The sequence below is a fragment of the Neurospora tetrasperma genome, assembly GCF_000213175.1.
Source record: "Neurospora tetrasperma FGSC 2508 unplaced genomic scaffold NEUTE1scaffold_5, whole genome shotgun sequence".
Taxonomy (NCBI): domain Eukaryota; kingdom Fungi; phylum Ascomycota; class Sordariomycetes; order Sordariales; family Sordariaceae; genus Neurospora; species Neurospora tetrasperma.
Genome location: NW_009799103.1, coordinates 388619 through 409645, shown reverse-complemented (window position 1 = coordinate 409645; position 21027 = coordinate 388619). Strand labels below are relative to the sequence as shown.

At 53.3% G+C, this 21027-nt stretch overlaps 8 protein-coding genes across 8 annotated transcripts; 2 read left to right on the top strand and 6 right to left on the bottom strand.

Moving 5' to 3' along the window:
- Positions 1-152: 152 nt before the first annotated feature.
- On the bottom strand, positions 153-1326 carry NEUTE1DRAFT_123590 (uncharacterized protein; the record flags this gene model as incomplete). The annotated part of the gene is made up of 2 exons (XM_009854629.1): positions 153-437; positions 508-1326. The coding sequence occupies 2 exons, from the start codon at positions 1309-1311 to the stop codon at positions 153-155; spliced, it is 1089 nt and encodes a 362-aa protein (XP_009852931.1).
- Positions 1327-2551: 1225 nt separating this feature from the next.
- On the bottom strand, positions 2552-4640 carry NEUTE1DRAFT_48003 (uncharacterized protein; the record flags this gene model as incomplete). Its single annotated transcript, XM_009854525.1, has 4 exons — positions 2552-3088; positions 3152-3691; positions 3766-3965; positions 4130-4640. The coding sequence occupies 4 exons, from the start codon at positions 4638-4640 to the stop codon at positions 2552-2554; spliced, it is 1788 nt and encodes a 595-aa protein (XP_009852827.1).
- A 2042-nt stretch (positions 4641-6682) lies between these two features.
- On the bottom strand, positions 6683-8614 carry NEUTE1DRAFT_123589 (uncharacterized protein; the record flags this gene model as incomplete). Its single annotated transcript, XM_009854628.1, has 1 exon — positions 6683-8614. One exon carries the CDS (start codon positions 8612-8614, stop codon positions 6683-6685), a length of 1932 nt encoding a protein of 643 aa, XP_009852930.1.
- Positions 8615-9081: 467 nt separating this feature from the next.
- Positions 9082-10476, bottom strand: NEUTE1DRAFT_111619 (uncharacterized protein; the record flags this gene model as incomplete). The annotated part of the gene is made up of 1 exon (XM_009854627.1): positions 9082-10476. One exon carries the CDS (start codon positions 10474-10476, stop codon positions 9082-9084), a length of 1395 nt encoding a protein of 464 aa, XP_009852929.1.
- Positions 10477-12098: 1622 nt separating this feature from the next.
- Positions 12099-13064, top strand: NEUTE1DRAFT_123588 (uncharacterized protein; the record flags this gene model as incomplete). The annotated part of the gene is made up of 2 exons (XM_009854626.1): positions 12099-12887; positions 13054-13064. The coding sequence occupies 2 exons, from the start codon at positions 12197-12199 to the stop codon at positions 13062-13064; spliced, it is 702 nt and encodes a 233-aa protein (XP_009852928.1).
- A 181-nt stretch (positions 13065-13245) lies between these two features.
- On the bottom strand, positions 13246-14091 carry NEUTE1DRAFT_102514 (uncharacterized protein; the record flags this gene model as incomplete). The annotated part of the gene is made up of 2 exons (XM_009854625.1): positions 13246-13248; positions 13300-14091. The coding sequence occupies 2 exons, from the start codon at positions 14089-14091 to the stop codon at positions 13246-13248; spliced, it is 795 nt and encodes a 264-aa protein (XP_009852927.1).
- Positions 14092-14927: 836 nt separating this feature from the next.
- Positions 14928-16418, bottom strand: NEUTE1DRAFT_47587 (uncharacterized protein; the record flags this gene model as incomplete). Its single annotated transcript, XM_009854490.1, has 3 exons — positions 14928-16051; positions 16117-16265; positions 16315-16418. The coding sequence occupies 3 exons, from the start codon at positions 16416-16418 to the stop codon at positions 14928-14930; spliced, it is 1377 nt and encodes a 458-aa protein (XP_009852792.1).
- Positions 16419-17595: 1177 nt separating this feature from the next.
- NEUTE1DRAFT_85111 (uncharacterized protein) lies at positions 17596-20896 on the top strand (the record flags this gene model as incomplete). Its single annotated transcript, XM_009854624.1, has 4 exons — positions 17596-17890; positions 18170-18194; positions 18257-20508; positions 20638-20896. The coding sequence occupies 4 exons, from the start codon at positions 17658-17660 to the stop codon at positions 20894-20896; spliced, it is 2769 nt and encodes a 922-aa protein (XP_009852926.1).
- Positions 20897-21027: the final 131 nt, after the last annotated feature.

Below are 21027 nucleotides of genomic sequence, written 5' to 3'. Positions count from 1 at the left end.
CATCTTTGACCCTTTCATGATTTTTTGTTTTCTTTCAATTGTTTTCTTATTCATAAACTAGCAATTACAATTTACATAGCTAGCGGCGGGTATAATACATCCATCCATCCATCTCTTTTGCTTTTTGTTATTTTTAAAAGAGAGAAAAAAATTTACTCATCCTTGATGTGAAGGACAGCCTTGCCAAAGTTCTCGCCCTTGAAGATACCGACAAGACCCTTGGGGGCGTTGTCGATGCCCTCGGTGATGTGGAGCTTGAACTTGACGGAGCCCTCGGCGATCCACTTGGAGAGCTGCTCCTGGTGCTCCTTGGCGTACTTGGGGCCAAAGTCCTTGTCGAAGACGATGAAGCCGCGCATCGTGAGGCGCTTGGCGACCACCTGGATGAGGTTCTTGACGCCGTAGGCCTCTTCGGGCTTGACGTTGTACTGGGAGATCTGGGTGATAATTGCGGTTAGTACAAGTGAAATAAGGAAGCAGGGGGAAACGAAGAAAAAGAAAACTCACCATGCCGCAAGCGACAATGCGACCAAACGTGTTGAGGCACTCGAGGGCAGCGTCAAGGTGCTCACCACCGACGTTCTCGTAGTAAATGTCAATACCCTGAGGAGCCAACCTCTTGAGGGCATCGAGCGGCTTCTCCTTCTTGTAGTTGAAGCCACCATCGAAGCCGAGCTCGTTGATGATGAAGTCGAGCTTCTCGTCGGCGCCGACGGAGCCGATAACCTTCAAGCCCTCGCGCTTGGCGATCTGGCCAACGACCTGGCCGACAGCACCGGCAGCACTGCTGATGAAGATGGTCTCGCCGGCCTTGGGCTGGCCAATCTCCTTGTACGACGACCAAGCGGTCAGACCGGGCATGCCGAGGGGACCGAGGAAGAGGCCGAGGTCCTTGAAGCCGTACTTGTTGTCGATCTTGGTCTGGACAACCTGGCCGACGATGCCGCCCATGACGGAGCCGACCTCGGTCTTGGTGAGGGCGGCATACTCGGCAATGGGCAGGTGGGCAATAACGAGGTCACCGGGCTGGTAGTCGGGGTTGTCGGACTTGAGGACCTTGGCGACGGTGTCGTTGGTGACGGGGCCGCCGAGCTGGTAAGCGGGAGCGTAGGACTTGATGCTGGCGTCACGCATGCGGCCGCGCTGGTAGGGGTCGAAGGAGGCCCAGAGGATGGAGACGGTCATACCGCCCGGGGGAGGAGCGGCATCGGGGTCGAAGCCACGGTCCTCGACGACGATGTGCTCACCGGGGACGGGGTATCCCTCGGGGATCTTCTTGAAGACGAGAGTCTTGTTGTGGGTGGGAGCCATTTTGATGTGTTGTGGGTGTGATTTTTGTCGGGGTGGTTTTGAAAAGGGCGACGAACAGACAACAAACAGACTGGACCATGGGATTTATATCAACAAGAGCAAGAAGGGTCCGAACACACGGTGGACAGCGTCAACAGTGGGGACATTGCTCGGATCGACTGGAGACAGTTTTGCTGATAAAGCACGTTTTCGATGAGACGATTAGAATCATGAAGAAATGGTGACGTGGGGCAATCGATTCGGAGACTTTCCAGAGGCCACGGCCTAGTGTACGATCCGCCCCTGTGGGCTGCTTCCTGGGATTTGGTCCCCTTTGCCTCGGATCATGATGCACTCAGACACCGCCGTAAAGGAGGCTGTTTCATGGGTGTAAATACTACCTACTTGTAGTCAAGCGGTGTTGTTTGTTGTGTTGTATTGTTGTGGTGATGCTGTGGGTGATGGTTGCCCAGCAATTGCGCCATTCACCTATTGTTCAGGCAATTCAGTTGGCTTGATAAGCTGCTAGAGGTATCGTCATGACCTGTATTTCCAAGCAATCCAATCATAGCAAGGAGTGGTCTGTGTTCCGAGTCCCAATTGACATCTCAAAGCTGCTCTCTCGCTGTTCAATTGGTTTTTTGGAGCTCTCGGAGCTTCCAGCTTGCACTGTAAAGGTACCTATCTTATCGCCAATCGCAATCGCCGAGAACTGAAGTGAGAACTCAATCGGCGGAAGGAGCCCCGCGCGCGGGGGGGCCGCCCTTTCCGCTGCCCTGGGATGTCGCCAAGTACCGAGGCATCTCCGGGGGGGGGGGGGCATTTAAGCTTGTCTCTTCACCGTCCGTTTCACCAACGAATTTCCCCTGCCCGTCCGCTTCTCCATTCTGATTTCTAAGCACACCACAACACGAGTTTTATGCAAGATCTTAAACCTCGGCTTGTACCGCTGTACAAACACTAAAATATACCCCGTCCCTCGTATCACTACCGATTCCGACTGGTGAAACAATCATGTACCGCGGATGGTCTACGTGCATTGTGCAACCTCGGGAAGCTCCTTCTGTTTGGTTTCAGAACTTTGACAGGCCACGATTGTTTACATTACGTCATGAACTATGGATTTTCCCGGCAGCTTCCGGCAACCGGCCCTCCCGGCAGGCACTGATGATAACCTGTAATGGTAACAGCTTACACCCTAACCCTCTCTACTCTTTCTTTCCCCTTCCCTCGCCATGTTCCCCAACACAACACAACGACCTCAATGCGCAAACCTGAAATCCAACCTCCGACTCCCTTGCACCTTGGTCGTCTTGATATACTCGGCCTTCTGCTCCTCCGTCAGCCCATTCCACACCTTATCTTTCTGCTTATTCCTCCACACATAGTACGCCTTGGTGAACAAGAAGACGCCAATCGCCAGGAAATTAATCACCACTAGCTTGGTGTTGCCATCATGGTAATACGGCTTATCGTAGTCCAGGTAGATGAAATTAGCCACCACGTTGCCTAGTTGGACCGACATGTTGTACAGCGCCGCCGAGACGCTGCGGGCCCCGACATTGTTGGCGTTTTTGGACGTCCAGGCTACGAGGATGGCGTGGCAGTAAGGATACGACAGGAGGACGGACATGAGCGCATACGTCCCCCAGGCGTTTTCGATCAGACCGGGCCAGAACCTGAGCGCCAGGATGCAGGGGAGTGTCCAGAGGCATTGAAGCATGGCCACAAAGGTTCGCTCCTTGAGAATGTCGGAGAGCCGGGTGAGGAGGAGGAGGGTGATGATGTGGACGACGGACTGTGTTTTCCCGTCATGTCAGCATTTGGCATTCCCCAAGGAACATGACAGGGATAAACTCACCGATGGAATAACCAGCAGATTCGTATTGAAAGCGCTAAACCCCAGCCTCCTCAGCGTCAAAGTCAAATAATAGTTTACCGGCGTTTGCGGAATATACGCCACCAGCCCAATCGCATACAGCGGCCAGAGATCGTAATCCTTCAGAGTCTCCCACAGCCTCTTGGGCGTAATGGCCTCACGGTTATGCATATCGCCCTTGGACGGATCATCTCTCAGCACGCGGTTAACAACAATGGAGACTTCGCGGTCCGTGAACCACCCGTTGGGGCGAAACCACGTCTTGGTCTGCACGGCCGAGGCAGGCATCATGAAGAAGGAGGCCAGGCCGATGCAGAGCGTGATGAGCCCTTCGACCAGGAACATCCATTGCCAGCCCGCCCAGCCGTTGATGCCGCGCATGTGCAGGAGGCCAAAGGCCATGAGACTGGTGATGATGGAGGTGGTGGAAAGGGTGGTCCAGAAGTAGGAGAGGCGGATGGGAAGCTCGCGCGAGGTGTAGAAGTAGGAGAGCCAGAGGACAATGTCGGGGATGAAGCCGCCCTGGAGATTGTGTCAGTTCTTGTTGGCCTCCTTAAATGTGGACGGGGAAGGTCACTGCAGGTAAGACGACGAACCTCGATAAGACCCAACAAACACCGCGTAGCGAAGAAACTGCCCCTTCCATTCAAGGAGCACTGCGAAATCGCAACGACAGACCACAACACAATCTGAATCGGGATCCAGCGATCCGGACCAAGCTTCTTCGACAGCAACTGAGACGGCAGTTCAGCGCATAGGAACGACACCAGGAAAATGACGTTGCCGTAGTTATAATCTGTCATGTTCAGTTAGCCTCATCTTTATCCTCTCCCTCTCCCTCTCCTTCCCCCCTCCTTTTCTTATTCCTTTCTCTTTTTTTTTGCTTTCTTTCTTCTCCTTTCTCTCTTTTTTCTTGTTCCCAACCCACCCCCAAATATAGCACAGATGACGGGAACTCACCATTCGTATCCAACCCCAAATCATCCAACATCCCATCCGCCAACGCCTGGCTCAAATTCCCCCGATCGACCTGCAACGCAAAAAACATGACTATCGCCCACGCACACGCCCGGAAATCAATCTTGCGAATGATTGCTTTCTCTTCTTCTTCGCTCCAGGTTACGCTCGGGTCGAACACCGCGCGGCACTCGTAGTCGGCTTCTTCGTAGACTTTGCGCCAGTGCGCGGCGACGACGGGGTCCAGAAAGGGGTTTCGTGTGAGGTCGGCGTATTCGGAGGATTCGGAGAGGTCTGTTGATGAGGAGGAGGAGAAGTTGAGGTTCTTGGTGTCGGGGGAGGGGGAGGGGGGGATCACGGTGCCGTAGGATGAGGGCTTCTTTTCGTCGGTGGGGGTTGGGAGGGCGGAAGAGGTGGAGGAGATGGGGGAGTCGGAATTGGGGGAACTGGAGCTCCCGCCTGAGCCAGAGCCTGGGTAGGGTGGTGGTAGTGGTTGTTGTTGTGGTTGTGACATGGCTGTCGAATCGGTTGGATGTCTGGTCGTGTGGTGTCGCTATGGTTGGGGGTAGGTGAGATCAGATGAGAGGCTACCTCTACCGCGGAAGCACAAAGTTTCGAACCCGACGGATCTCTTACAGATCGGACTGCAAAGACTGGCAGGACCCTGAGATGAGACGGGATGAGATGAGATGAGAGGTACCGACAGGCTGGTTGACGAGTTAACCTAAAGTAAGGCTGGCTCAACTGTCGAGAAAGATGTGTCGAAGATGAGACGCCAATGGCTCACGCAACAAGACGGCCGGGAAACGAAATGACTATATTTTTCCTAGGTAGGAAAATACGGACAGGTAGGTACTTGAAAACAAGTTACTTTGATGATGACAGGAGATGCCTTATATACAGTCCAGGGGCAAGCAAGCAAGTTACTTGGTGCTTCCGTCTCATTCCCGTCCCGGCTCCCACCACCATTGAGAAGGGAGCAAAGAAAGCACTAACTAACATGGATTGAAGTATGCAGGAAATATCCTACCTTGATTGCGTGATGGCTACCTACCTACTTACTTACTTACTTATCAGCCCGGTTGTTGGGTTGGCGGGTTATCGCTCGCAGAGTTCACTTGGGGAAACAAGATGGGGATGGGTAGGCACTAGGAACAGCAACTCTCGGGCCGCCCGTTCGCCACTTTTCTTTGCCCTATCTGTGGACTACCGTTGACGTTACTTGATAACGCTGACCTACATAAACTCCCCGAGCGACAGGGGAACGGGAGCAGGAGAAGAAAAGCGCAAGTGAGAAAAGCGTGGGGTGGGCAGCCGTGTCAACAACCGACCCGAACCCGGGAAACCACTACCGCATACCGGTACATGACACGGACATTGGTGTTGGCAATCACCTTGGAAGAGATTGATCAATGGTCAATGGTCAATGGTCAACGGTAGAGGTACGTATCCCGCTGCTGACTATCTGTATGCCCTGTCCGGGTTCTGGATAGACGAGGAGAGTGTCCGAGTGGAAGTGGAAGTGGAAGTGGAAGTGAGAAGCGAGAAACAGCTAGCTACCTAGCTATCTATGTCGTGATTCCTTTCCGGGATGAGACGACTTCGTTGGGCTCGGAGTGAATAGACTATAGGGGAATTGGTCTAGAGATCCCGCACGCATCCCGCATCCCAGTCGATATGTAGCTAAGGTAGGTAGGCAGGTAGGTACCTCTAGTCTGGGGATGGCTCTTTCTTTGGGAGAGGTGCTAGATGACGGTGAGTCTGGGGCTATATGTTCTAGACTACCTAGGTAGACTGCAGTCTGTTTGTTGGTTTAATCATCGTTAGATGAGATGGGAGGGTGCTGTTGTTATCCACAACGAAACGAGAGTGAAGAGGCAACACTGGCGATAGGAGTCAGGTACCTCCCGTCCATCTTCATGAGACGTAAAAGAATGCCAATATCGAACAAGCAACTACCAAACGACTTCGCCATGCGACTCTTGACGAAGCTTGTTAAAAACAAAACGCAAGCTCGAACGCGAACCCGCCCGCTCCTTCCCGCCCATTCACAACAAGCTTTGGTTGGCATGCGAGTTACGCCCACGTTGTCGTAAGCTGTTTAGTTCTCGTTTCCTGACCAAGATATAAACTACGAATGGCGAGCCATGGTGGTGGATGGTGCAATCAAATAGTTTCCCGTTCTGTGTGGGAGCTTCGCCAGTGATGTACGGTCTTGGGGGCTGTTCGTCAACCCCCTGGAGTATGGCACCATCGCGACCCCACTCGCTGAATGGGTGTGTCAGCCAAGTAAACACTCACGACATGGCGACAACAGTACGTCCGGAATGGGTCAGAGGCATGAAAAACAGAGAGAGAGGGGGGGGGGGAAAAAAAGAAAGAAAGAAAGGGTTTTGTTTTATAAAGGAGCTTCGAATTTCCGGCGTAGTTTTTTATGTCTGGTCTTTTTCGGTTCTTGGACTCTTTGGCAGCACAAGTGTGCCGGCCTCTTTCGACACATTTCCTCTGAGCCCTGTGATTGATTGACTTGACGAACTGGAATAAACACCTTGCCCTTCATCCTTCCCACTCACCACCATCCGCAGCTTCCCCCTCTTCCTGCTGCCTCTCCTTCCTTTCACGCCGTTTCCTAGCCTTCTTGATCTTCTTACCAACCAATCTCATCGTCTCATCACGGAATTCTCGATCCTTCCGCTTCCTCAACCGTTCCCTGTAATCTTTTCTCTCTTCCTCTTGCACTTCCTTCCCCAGCAGAGAATCCGGGACTGTCCGGAACATATTTTCCGCTCGTCGGTCTATCTCCCTCTCCTCTGCTGCACGCTTCTCCTCCAATTCCCTCATCTTATCCGTTTTCGCCAGACGAGCGTTCTCATGCTCGTGACCGTACTCGACCACGACCTTGTATGCCGGCCCATTCAGCGACTCCATCATTACTTGCATCTCATTCTCCGCATCCTTTTCCCGGATTCGTCTGGTCCGGAACGGCATGTGGTAGTGCCTCAGATCTGGCGGTCGGACCGTTGCGATGCTGATCTGATTTGCAGCAACGGGAGGTTCATTCTCCCGGAACGTTTCGACATGCGACTCGGCTTCCTCTAGCAATTGGTCCTCCAAGCCAGCCACACTGTTCAAACGACCCGGCTTTTCGTCTTCAGTAAATCGAGCGTTGCCCTTCCATTCGGTAACCTCACCGTCTGGTCCTGTGCTCTCAAACCATCGGATCGCGTCGATGAGCTCATCAGAGTAAGGACCGCCTCGACTTTGAGCAAAGGGCGCCAAGTCGTAAGTCTCGGAATTGAACCAGTTCTTTTGGCCTCTCATTGGGATGTCATGTAATCCTGGGCGACGTCTGTCGAGTAGGATTCGTCGCAACAGCTTTCCCATGGCATAGATATCCTGCCATGTATCCGGCTCTTCCATTTGCCAGACTCGATCCCTGGGGCTCACGCCATATCTAGCCTCTAGAATGCGATCCTTGGGTAACGTTAGACGGCCAAAGTGAATGATACCATTGTCGTGAGGCTCTTCACCTTTTCTTGCCGCATTATCAAAGTTGGTCAGCACCACGCGCGGAAGTCGGCCATCCATGCTCTCTTCGTACCCTTCCTCCCCATACTCCGGCCAATGCAGCATGATGTTGTCCATGGTCAACCATCGGTGGCAAACTGGCTGCCAGTTGCGGGGTATCCTTTCTCCGTCCTCGTTGCGTTCGTTCCCCTGGCGTTCAACGCCCCAGTGCAGATAGAGCAGGGCTCGGGAGAGCTGCTCAATGAGGTGCCAGATGAACGGTTCCTCCACGCACCGGGCACGTTCACCTTCTCCCCAGTTGATACGCATGATTGCATGCTCGAGCGAGCCGCCGTTCAGGTATTCGTAGTACAGAGAGGCGTTGTAGACTTCCTCAGTGGCCCTACCATCTCTCTCAACCATGCCATGGTCCAGATGCCCATACATCTGGTCGTGAGGAAATCCGTAGGCGTACAATTTCTGGAAATAGGGTTCATTCGGGAGGCGCACCTCTACACGCGGGTCGCGGTGGTCGCCACTAATCCGAGCGAAACGAATATCCCCAGGGATTGGGTGGGCGTACATCTGCAAACGCCGTGGCAAGCGTTGTCTTATGTCCTTCCGCTCGGGGTACAAGGTCGCCAGGTCGGAACGCCGCAGGTACTTGCGTACGCGCTTGTTGATGACCAATTCCTCGGTGTACAAGTCGTGGACAAGTAGAAGTCGGTTGAGTGGAGCAAGCTGTTGGATGAGAAGGAATCCCCTTGTACCGAGGCTTCGCGCGCGTGACTGAAGCCACTTGTAGCTCTGGATTTGATTGATAGCGATGTCACCGTCGTTCCATTCGTTGTCTTCTCGAGGGGCCAAATCCCAATGAGCGACGGGAAAGAGGATGGACCAGTGAAACATGTCCCCGGCCTGGGTCGGGCGCTGTGGCTCTGGTGATGCAGCAGCATCTCTTCTTCTTCTTCTTGCAGACATGTTTAAGTTGGTGCTCTGCGTTACCTCGGACTAGAATTTGCGACGAATGGAGAAGGTTACGGGAGCAAGTAATAGTTGTGAATTTGCCTGGAGTTGAGCTCACGAAGCTTTATGGGTATCGTTCTGGTGGAGACATCCTTTGTATCCTGCTATCCGCTTTCGGTGTCGAGGCGTCGAAGCAACAAAGGATGTTGGGTGGTCCGCACTAACTGTATTTACAACAATCAACAAAGGGAGCCAGTACCAACCCAAAACGGTTCAATAACCTGCACGCGTTCCAGTCCGGCCGGCACTGAGTAGAGACAATTGCTTTCTTGGTCAACAGCACCCTTGGAAGACCAAGGGATAAATGGCACCCAGAGGGTCGAAAGCCGTTTCGGATGTGCCGAGTAGAGGTAGTAGAAGCACCTTTGTACAACTCCCAACACCCGGAAAGTGTAAGTTTATTGTCGTAGCGGCTCATATGTTTAAAGACCTTTTAGCGATGCAATCAGGTTGACGATATGATGAGGTTGGCGATGGATAGGATCAATGCCCTGAAGGCTTGGTGCACTGTCAAAATTACTGACGGCGCGACTGATATTCATGCGCATGAATGTTTCGAACATTCCTTCGTCGGGAATCTTCACACAAAACGGTGGATCTTTCATCTCGACTCCAGTGCACTCGTCTGGGCTAGAAGACTCTTTCCCTGGAGATTCCAGCTGCGACTTCTCAGAGCGTTCCGGCAGGGAAAGACTGGGAGCGCGAGGCGCTTCTGCTTGTAGCTGAGACGAGTAGGTGATATGTGTTTGGTGGAGTGAGATGGTGTCTGAAGTCAAAACGGGTGCGTGTAAAATAAAGGGGTGGTGTGGCAAGTTAAGTGTCTCTTCAAGCCATGCGCGATATGCGGTCAGGTACCGCAGAAACTTGGTCCGTTCACCTTCGGCTTTCACCAGACTCTGAGTGCAATGAGTGGGCTTTACCAGGCTCGATTGCGTAGAGTGCCTTGCCTCAAACATGCTTAAGATGCGAACATCCGAAGACGAACGGTCCGAGTTTTTGCGGTAATCCTCCTGTCCTGGGACACTAGTGAACTCTGAACCAATACGGATCGCAGTTGACATCATTATCCTCTGCAAGAAGAGGGCGAGCTTCCACTCTCCAACCACTGTAGTCTCTGCCGTTCTGTGCAAAGGCCAATGAAGTCTATCCGTGGCACCGATGGTCGGTTTTCCAGGTGCCGAGGGAAGTCCCTCGTGGGCCCAACGAGCAGTCTCCCGATGATAGCATAGCACCTTCGGGCCATATTCTTGTATTATAGCTGTGGCGAGGTGCGTGAGGACTGTGCTGAGCGTTGTCTTCTCCGAGTAATCCTTCCCTTTACGCAGAATGAGCCTGTAGGCATTTAGGGTCTCCTCGAGACGCACAACACTGGACATGATGCCCCCCAGGAACTCGTGCAGCCGCCGATACTTGGGATCAATATTCGAAGAAAGGATCATCCACTCGAGCAACTGCAGCGCATCCCGAATATCCTCCCAGCCCATTACCACCCCCTCACCGCTCCCGCACGAAACCACCCCTTTCCAAGCCAGCACCACTTCCTGCACGATCAAATAAAGGCTGGGCGCGACAGTCATGGGGAAGTAGTCGGGATGGATCGTAGGAAGGGGCTCGTCGGGGTTCGGGTTGCCCCAGATGTACGACACGGCCTGGAAGGGCGGCGGTGATGCGGAGAGGGGGGCATGACTGAGGAAGAGAGAGACAACTGGCGGCGCAAAATTGGACTCTGAGGGTGCCTTGTGGGTTGTGTCGAAAGTTAAAAGCCGGATGTCCTGTGTTGTGCGGGTGAGTGGTTTGTGTGGGGATCTTAGGACCATGTCGGCGATATCGTAGGGGTTTGGCCCGCAGTCACGGAGCGGAGAGGACGGGACGAAGGTTGGGTCAAGATGAAGCTGGGTGGTTCAAATTCATTCCGGGTGCCGGCAAGATGATTTGATCCAAACTTCAAGTATCGATGGCAGCAGGAAGAAAACTCTTACGTCCTTCAAGTCCAAGCGAGCGCTCTCACGGTTCATATATTGGGCGCCGAGATAAGAGGCAGCCATTCGGGGCGATGGTCTCCAATCCAGTCCCTGCCCACAGTAAGCGACAGTAAGGTTACCAGCGGCGCTTGCTTGCCGCTGGCCCACACATTCGCGTGGTCATCACGACGCGGAGGATCCATGCCACGATGGCCAAGCTTGTTGTTTGCCAATCATTGAGAGAAGGAAAACAAAAATGATGCGACATGCGCCCAAAAAACATCATGGATGTGGATAGAGCTTAGAAACGTGAGGTGTAAGTAAAAGTGATGGCAAAAAGAGGGAAAAAGATAGGGCTCAACCGGGATTTGAACCCGGGACCTCGCACATTCATGGTGACCATGAGGGTTTAACCCGAAGCGCGAATCATACCACTAGACCATTGAGCCATTTGTAGTTGTTGATATTGAGCTTTGTAAAAACTGCTCATATTGCAAGTTCGTGCAATCACTTGGCGCGAATCCTTCTGTTTGTTTATCCGTCACCTTCCGGCACTGCTGCATTTTCTCCTTTCATGTCTGGTCGCTTGAAGCTTTCCGACATGCACCGCATCCATTCCCTATCCCTCTCTTCTTTTCTCGATTTCGCGCCCTCCCCTTCAAACTTTAACGCCTCAAAATATAATCCGTTTTTGTCTCTCTCTTTCCACCTTGATCATCAAGGTCATTCCTTGTCGTCTAAATGGCGCGCTCCACGATGACGTACGGGGTCTGCCCGCCGTCTCGGTAGCGGGGACCAAACCCCAGGAATATCGAAGTTGTGCGATGTGCCTCCTGTTCCGTGCTGCGCCGCGGCTTTCTAGGACGGCTTTTGTTGAGAAGTGGCAGCAAGCGAGCGGGTGCTCTTGGCACACACCGTCCGACAAAATGTCCGACTTGGTATGGTAGAAACCAACAAAGACCCGGAGAATAAGCGACTCCGACAGACGACCCAAATAGCTTTAGGAGATGAAATCTTCGTGGTGGGCAAACCCTTGTCTTGAAAGATGAAACAAAAAAAAGTCCCCTACACAACACTCAAAGAACTCCCCGGCTCCACCAGGTCTTCGCCCCGTCCCGTTTTGCGTCGTCTCCACCGACCCCAGAGCCAAGAATTCAACATCCCCAGATGATCTACAACCAGGACCATCCAAGCCACCTGCCGAGAACTTCCTTGGATGACGCGCTCGAATCGCCTTGTTTGAAGCACCTTTGACAGGTATGATAGGTTCCTCGCAGTTGCGTGTTATCTGGTACATTCCGGCCGTTGCGGCATGTGGGGAGTCGGGGGGCCGTTGGGATGGAGAGGACAGGGAGTGGCATGTGCATCAATGACATCAACCGTTATCTTGGACTGAGTTTATCTCATGTGTATATATATATTATAGTCCTTCTACCTCTACCACAGCAGTACCATCTTGGTTCCCGTCAACCGATTCTCCAAAGGCCACCTCCATACAATCATCAGCACCCACATAAATCACCAACACAAGTCACCACCACCACAATAACCATACCACACCAACAAAACCATCAAAATGCTAGCCCGCCGCGGTGTAATAGCCGACGAACTCACCGAATCCAGGTCCCACGTCCAAGAAGCAGTACTCGGAAGCAGCCCCGACAACCGAACCACCCCACAATCGCACTCCGAACCACATCCCGAACCCCCCAAAACATGTACCGATCCAAACTGCCATTTCTCGCCCTCTACCTCCGAATCCGCATCGGCAACCTCCTCTTCCACCGTTCGCCAAGCACAAGGAAAAGACCACCACAAACACCCCACAACACACCACAGCCACCATCACCACCACGAATGGGATAACCTACCGGGAATCACCTCGGAAGCGGAGGTTTTGCGGCAGATAAAGATGCAGCAGCAGCAGCAAAGGGAACAACAACACCACCACAAATGGGATAACCTACCGGGAATTACTTCAGAGGCCGAGGTTCTGCGGCAAATGCAGCAGCGGGAACAGCGGGAACAGCAACAGAAAAATGGTGGTCAGGAGCAGAGCCAGGACCAGGATTCAGAGGTTCAGGGAGGTAACAACAATAAACCAAAACAAGTGGTATCAACGCTTGAAGAAGAAGGGCAGGCTGGGAACAGTACCACCGGAGGCCTCTCCAGTGAAGTCAGAGGACAGGAGCAAGATAAAGGGAAGCAGAGAGAGGGTGACAGTCCAAATAGGGGACGGGCGGCGGGCAGTACAGGGAAAAGTCACGGTTAGTCAGAAAATCTACTGTGTGATGTTGTTGCAAATGTGCTGACCGATCCTTAGGTACAGAGGCGAATGTAGGAAGCTGGAGTCATTCAAGGGAAAGGAGAAGTTCTTCCGCCGAGGACAAGGCGGGAGCTGGACAGGAAGGAGAAGGAGCAGGAGCAACACAGGGTTCATATGACCCCAATGACTATGACCGAGGAGCGTATGTGGAGACTAGTAGGGTTGGGTTGGAGTAGTCATTCACCACCTCAATGTCGACTACTTACCACTCAATCCAAGATTTTCCTCTTTCATCTACCTGGCAGAGATGAGGTTTATCACATAACGATCATTTCCACCCCTTAGTTATATTCCCTCCCTCACTGCAAATTCACAAACAACCCCCCATCAACCAATACCTGCGCCCCCGTCACATACCCACTCAACTCCTCACACGCCAAAAACACCGCCGGCCCGCCCACATCCCCCGGCCTTCCCAGTCGTCCCAGCGGTATCCGTCCCTCCATATACCTCCTCTTCTCCCTTCCCTTTTCCTCGTCAGCGTTCAAATCCCCCTCATTCAACTGCGTCTCCACCGTCCCCGGCAGTATAGCATTACACCGTATCCCATACCTCCCCAACGCACACGCTATACTCTGCATCAGACTCAACACCCCCGCCTTGGTGGGCGTATAATGCGTCTGCTCTGCGCCTCCCACCAGCGCAGAAATGGAGCTGATGCCTATTATGCTTCCGCCCGGCGGATCCTGGTGACGCGCCATCTGTCTGGCTGCCGCTTGGACGACGTAGAATGCTCCGTCGAGATTGGTTCGGACCGTGTTGCTGAATAAGTCGGCATCCATGTCTAAGAAGTCGGCAAATTGGCAGATGCCGGCGTTGGAGACGCAAATGTCTAGGCGGTCGGTCTTGAAGGTGTCGAGGGCGAATTTGACTAGGGCTGGACCAGTGGACGGGTCGCGGACGTCGCCGGGTAGTAAAGCTAGGTCGCCTATTGTTGTGTGCTGCGGTGAAGAGGAGGAAGACTTGAGGGCTGCGGCTTCGGCGATCAAAGAGTCGACGTGGTGTCGGTCGCGCGGGAGATCGAGGTGGTTAACGGCTACGGAACAGCCTTGGGAGAGATAGGCGAGGGTGATGGCGCGGCCGATGCCGGTTGTGCCGCCGGTGATGATGGCGGTTTTGGAGGCTAGGAGGTTGGTTGGTGGCATTTTGGAGGGTTTGAATCGGAGGGTGGGAATTGTCGTTGTTGGTTGGGATTGGAGTGGTGAAACTGTGACTTTTCAATGTAATGATTCAGAGTCAAGCAAGTGCGGTTTGATGGGGTTATAAACTGGCAATGGAAGAATGAAGAGAAGGTCTCGGTTAGTTTTCGTCAGACACTTCAAGCAGTGATCACAAAGAGATGGTGTTGAGCCAAGGGAGCTTCAGATTAAAGTCTCATATGTACTGCGTATATTCATGTCATCATCAATCACCTCCATCTCATATTGCAAAGTGTAATCCATCCAATTGGCCCGACTAAAAACCATCACAGGCTAGTAAGAGAGCAGATGGTGTTCGAGAGCTGCGCAGACAAAATGGAGGGGAAGAGGGGAAGCAAAAATATGGTGGGTCCCAAAACCAATTCCTTGGCCCACCATGGTGGGGCTGAACCCAGAGATTCCTCCACTGTACCTCGGGGAGAATTACAGCGAGATTGGCGAGGTCGGTCCGGTCATTCCACTTGTCCGAGCACCCATTAGGTTCTCCTGGTTCCTTCATTCTGGAAATTGATCTTGCTTCTATGTATGATACTTTGCACTCTTCGCAGGATTATTCAATGTTAGATATCAATTGAATCAAAGTTTCCAGACACGAAATCGGTGTGAGTTCAGAACTACAGAGCTGCCATAGAGGTTCTCACGATGACGTCAGTGCTGTGCTCCGAGTAATGATCGGGTCAAATTGTTTTGGGTTATATGTTCAAAAAAGGAGGACGGATGAAGTATTGATCATTAAACTCATTTCAGACAAAACTTTGTAAACCTCATATACGACATTTCTTCTACAAGCTCGTAAGCTCCTGAATCCTCGCTACAAACCCATCAAGCACCCCATCACTCTCGTCCTTGTGCTCTGTCACCCCCGGTGCCGGCGCCGGCTTTGTCTCCTCAGCACCTGTGACACCCGAACTAGCACCCGCCAGTGTCGACGATACCGCAGGTGGTGGTGTAAGCAAATAAGCACTGGGGATCAACTTGGCCCTCGCTACAGGATTAAGCGTCAACCCAAAGCCCGGCTTGTCCAGGTCCGCCGTCGTCAAGAACCCCTTGGTGGGGATTGGTTCATCCAAGAACAAGTCGCCAAACACCGGCAGCACGCTCTTTCCGTCAGGCGAGTTAGCCAAGTACTCCTGGAACGGCGTATTCGGCTGGCTCATCACAAAGTGGTAGCTATACGGTCCACTAGCGTGCGGGACAACGGGAATGTCGTAAGCGGCCGCCATGGCAGCCACGCGGAGCAGCTCCGTCATGCCGCCGAGCCACATCACATCCGGCTGGATGATGTCCAGGTTTCTGCCCTCAATCAGCTTGCGGAACCCGTAGCGCGAATACTCGTGCTCGCCCGTGGTGAACTTGACGGTAGGGTGGGCACGCTTGATCTGCTCGAAGCCGTCCGTGTCGTCGGGGGAAAGACACTCCTCCCACCAGTTGATGTCGAGGTCCTTGGTCTTCTCGACAATCTCAATCGTGTACGACACGTTGAGCGACATGTAGCAGTCCACCATCAGGGGAAAGTCCGGGCCGACGGCCTCGCGATGCTTGCGCAGGAACTCAATGTTCTTTTGCAGGCCGACGTGCCCTTCCTCCGGGCAGTAGGGGAGTGGCACCTTGGCGCCCCAGAAACCCATCTCCTTGGCGGCTGGCGGGTCAGGACCGGTGCAGTAAAAGTTGAGTCGCTCCTTGGTGGCGCCGCCAATCATCTTGTAGACGGGCTCGTTGCGGATCTTGCCGAGGAGGTCCCAGAGGGCGAGGTCGATGACTGAGATGACGGCAACGGGAAGACCCTTGCGGCCGTAGAACATTGAGGCGCGGTACATCTGCTCGAAGAGGTGGTTGGTGTTTCGGGGGTCAGCGCCGATGAGGAAACGTTCAAAGTGTTGGTGGACGAGCCAGCATGCCGGAGGACCTGTTATTGTGGTGTCTTGGTTAGCTTGACTTGCGTCTTGTGTGAATCGGGAAGTTGAACATTACCTCCAAAGCCAGTTGCGAATCCGACAGTGCCATCGGTGGCCTCGATCTCAACAAAGAAGGAGCCCAGGACATTGATGCCCCAGCTTGTACGGGAAGCCCGATACTTTTCCCATTGTGAGCATGGCGTCGAGATGGGAGAGTCGATTAGCCTGTGCTGTTAGTGTTCAGTCCCGAGGAGAGTCTTGGTAAAAGGCATACCAATGGCCGCCCTTGACATTGTGGTAATCACCACCCGAGCCAACGCCGCCGATGACGAAGGATCGTATGCTCTTGATGGTAGGGAACTGTCTTGCTGTCGCCATTGTGTCTGTGGGTCTTGAAGAAAAGGAGGCATGAAGCTGAGAACGAAGTGCACGGGGAGCGAGAAGATGTCCCTGTATATCTAACTGATCCTAAGTTCTAGCGAGGTCAGGTACCTAGCCTCGGCTTTTCCAACATGGGAAAGCACGATGGACGATGATCACTAGCCACCAAAGAACAATCGAGAACTTGGGCCACCATTCGGGTGGTGATGTCCCGACGACGAGCAAAGACTCCAACACATTGGAGATTCCGAGCTGTTTGTTCACCCGGGAATGGTTTTGTTAGGTTGGTCTGGTCCCTTGATGCAGCAAGCCATCAACCCCACCTCCACGTTTCAACGGTGGCCGCACCAACGGCTGCTGAAAAAGAATACCGGCAAAAAGAGAGCCGATGAGCCCGATATTAATCAGAACTCTATTTTGATGTTGTATAGTCCGAACGAATACTTCGTCATTTTAACCATCGACATAGGGTGATAGGGTTGTTGGTGGTTTTGACGGAGTTTGGAGGTACACAGTACCAAGGCCTGGCCAATGCCTGCCTCTGCTTATCCCGTTTGGGAATTCCATTCATTCTTCCCCGCTGGCCCAGGCCCGTACCGATTTCACTACTCAACACTCATCAGCCCGAACCTCTTCTGACACGGGCCATTTCCAACCATGAAAAGGTCACGCACTTTGTCTGCGCCTGCGCACCTTCCATTCCGCTCGCCCGCCAAGCCCACCTGTAAAAAGCTGAAGAGCCCTTGGCGAGGGAGTGGCTCGATGTTGATGTTCACAAGACAGAAGGTCACTTTTCTGGGGGATTGGTCTTTCCTATCAATTTCTCGGGCAGATAACCCAAAACACATACTTAGGTAGCCAGAGATCATTCAATTAAAAGTTCCTTCACAGATCCATTCCACCTAGTTAGTTGTTCCCACAATCGGTTATCCAATAGACGTTATTCAATGCATGTACAATTTACCGTCTCCGTTCAGGTCGGCGTTCTTAGACAAACAAGAGCGCACTGACCTCGAACCCACGGACACAGGATCGACATCAGCAGGGCCTCCACTCCACCCAGGCAACCTAAACGGCATCCGCTGCTTTTCATCCCGAACAGCCTCCCCGCTCGGTCACCATCACGCCGAGCAACCCAACGCGACTACAACCCTCGGCTCAGATCGGCCGTCCCCAATCGCAATCATCAATCAGTAGGTATACAGGCATCCGATCGAATCGCTGCCGACCAGCGCGATGGCTGCTGCTGCTTCCGGGCAACAGCATCATGCAGCGGCAGGAGGACCGTCACGACCGCCATTGTTCCAATTCCAGGGGCAGCAGCAGCAGCAGCATGGCCCGCCAAATGCCTCCGTCTACAGCGACGACGGCCAGCAGAGCGGCGACGATGACGACGACGACGACGACAATAACCACGCTAATGACCAGGTGCTTCCTAATGGCAAGCGAAAGAGACCGCTTTCTGTCTCGTAAGTCCATATCATATATTCATTTCATTCTTTTCCTATTGGCCTCGACGACGACCTCCACCATACTACACTCGGCATTGTTTGTTAGTGCCACCATGTATCATACACGTTGTTGATAACACCCCGTACGTCCTGGCATCCTCACCACCACCAACAACGACCACATCATCATCAACATGGCGGGCTTTTCATAGACATCTTGTGTACCTATACTTGAATTTCAGTTCCAATTGTGGTGTAGTGTTGTATCGGCGAATGAAACTAACCAGGGATTTCAAGGTGTGAAACTTGCAAAACTCGAAAGGTTCGCCTGATCTTCCCAATCGCAACCCATCTCCCCCCTTCCCCATACTAATGCTGAACTAGGTAAAATGCGACCGCGGTCAACCAGCCTGCGGGTGGTGTAGTAGAAATACAGTCGTGTGCGAGTACAAAGAACGAAAGAAGCCCGGCCTCAGAGCAGGCTATGGCCGCGAGTTAGAGCAACGTCTCGACAATCTCGAAGCAGAACTCAAAAGACACGCCGACATCTTAGCGGCACACGGACTCGACCTCAACACGAGCCCGGGGAGTGTCAACAGTCGTGCTACCCTCAGCATCAATGCCAACAACAGAAATAACCATGCGCCATCAGGCCATCGGAGCACACCAAGCCTGCCGAGCAACGGCCACGGCACACCGCGCGATACAGGACCCCCTCCGGTCTTCGCTCACGCCGGCCCAGATTCGGCTGAGAGGGCTCTCTTCATGCACAAACCCCCGACTTCAGCCGATTTTGGTCTGGGCCCGCACACTCCAGCCGTCATCCATGACAACTTCCAGCACGTGGCGACTCCTCAGCCTCGTATGCAGCCGGCCATGACCCCTAGTTCGGCCGTTCAAGAGTACTATGGTGCCCCCCGAGCCGTCTCCCATCAGATAGCGGGTCCGTCGCTCACAGCAGCCGTTTTGCCGGTCACCCAAGGGCAAGGAGGCGCTGAACAGGAGCTTCCGCCGTATGGCGTTTGTTACGCTCTCATGGAGCTATACTTCAAGCACATCCACCCATGGTGTCCGATCCTGAACCGTGAGACCACAAAAGATCTGTTTTTTGGAGAGAGAATCCCGAACGAGGAAGAAAAGATCCTGCTGCATGCCATTGTTGCTACAGCCATGAGATTTGCAACTGACAAGATGCTACCCAAGGAGAGTCGGCAGCGTTTCTACACGGCCTCGAAGCAGCGTGTTTTACTCTATGGAATGGAACATTCGTCCGTCATGTCGCTGCAAGCCCTGGTGATACTTGCGCTGGATCTATGCGGTAGTAGCAACGGGCCCCCAGGATGGAACATCATGGCTCTCATCACTCGAGGGGTGGTGCAGCTTGGCTTGGCCGTCGAGACGAACTCCATGACAGTTTGTCCAAGCTATCCCTCAATCTACACTCTTCGCGCTATGGTCCTTCCAGAACCTCGCGACTTCACCGAGGAGGAGACCCGCAGAAGGTTATTCTGGATGGTATATGTGCTCGATCGCTACGCTACCATTTCCACGGCGTTCGACTTTGCGCTTGATGACAAGGAAATTGACCGGACCCTTCCATGCCGCGACGAACTGTGGATTAAGAATCAGAAAGTTGAGACTAGATGGTTCCACGCCGCTGACGATGATAGCCGACTCAACAGCAACAGCTCCGCCGACTACCAAGTCAACAAGCCCGAGAATCTTGGTGCCTTCAGCTACTATATCGAAATCCTGGGCATTCTCTCCAAGATCCACAAGTTCCTCAAGCAGCCCGTCGACATCTCGTCTCTCACCGATGTTGAAAATTGGCAGCACCGCTATCGAGAATTGGATACAATGCTCAAAGTGTGGAAATTCGAACTCCCCGATGACTACAGCAACATGGCCAAGATCTATGAGCACCCCAGGGTTGCCCGTACTCTAAGCTGCGCCTGGATCATGCTCCATGCGACCTACCACACCGCCGTCATTCGTCTGCACTCGTCAGCCGCATACCCCACCGTCCGTTCACCCATCTTCTCTCCTTCCTACATGGCCTCTCAAACCTGCCGCGACACAGTCAATAATATCCTTGCCCTGGGTAAATTCGTCGTTGAATACAACTTGCTCTCCACACTCGGTCCTCCCTTTGCGTTCACGCTCTGGGTCGCTGCCCGAGTCCTACTGGTCCACGGCAGCACTGTTGAGCGCAGTCTCAACCCGGATATCCAGTTCTTTGTTGACACCCTGCGCGAAATGGGCAAATACTGGCCCGTAGCCACGCGCTACTCCAATCTCCTGACGCGCGTGGTAGACGAATACAAGGCCAGCGTGAGTGAGGGCGACGAGGTGACGCCCAGTAGCGTGCGGATTCTGGCGGACATGCGACGGACCGCATTCGACTTGGATCTGTTGATTAGTCGCCAGCCTAGGCATGGCTCGCGGCAACACGGAGTTTTGACGGGTACCGCGGCCGGAAACAGTGTGATGAGCGCAGGCGTCATGATGCCTGTCAACAATAACAGTAACGGGCACTTTGCTATGGGAGCAGAAGGAGGAACAGGAGGAGGAGGGGGAGCCAACGATCTGGAATATCTCGATGTTTTTGACTTTTTCAACATGCCCAGGTTTCCTCTGTCAGCTATTGCCCCAGCTCAGAATGCTAGCGGGACTGAAACGAACCAGAACTACAGTATGGGCCAGGGACATGGTATGGAGGGCGCCGGCGGCGGAAGAGGACTAATTGATGATGGCGAAAGTGGTAGCAAGCAGCAGCCAGGCCAAGGCGTGGGCGGCGATGTCATGCATGGCTCGGCAATGGGAGGAGGAGGATCGGCACAGGGAGTGGGGCAGTTCAATATCATGGACTTTATGGTGTATCCTGAGCGCGATTGGCTCGAGAATCCTCGCGGTCCTTCTTGGGTCGATGCTACAGGAGGAAGGCCTGAGCAAGGGACTGGTGCTAGTGGCCCTAAGACAAGAACTGGGACTGGAAGCGCGGAAGGCGCTGGGGCTACTCTTTAGGGCTAGGAGCGCCCCCAAAACCATCAACCCCCGCATCGGACAGGAAGGAAAAGGAAATACAAGAGAGTGGTTTGCATCCGATGTAATCGGTGGAAACAGAAGGTGAGTTATTCCTATCTTGTGGGGAGGTG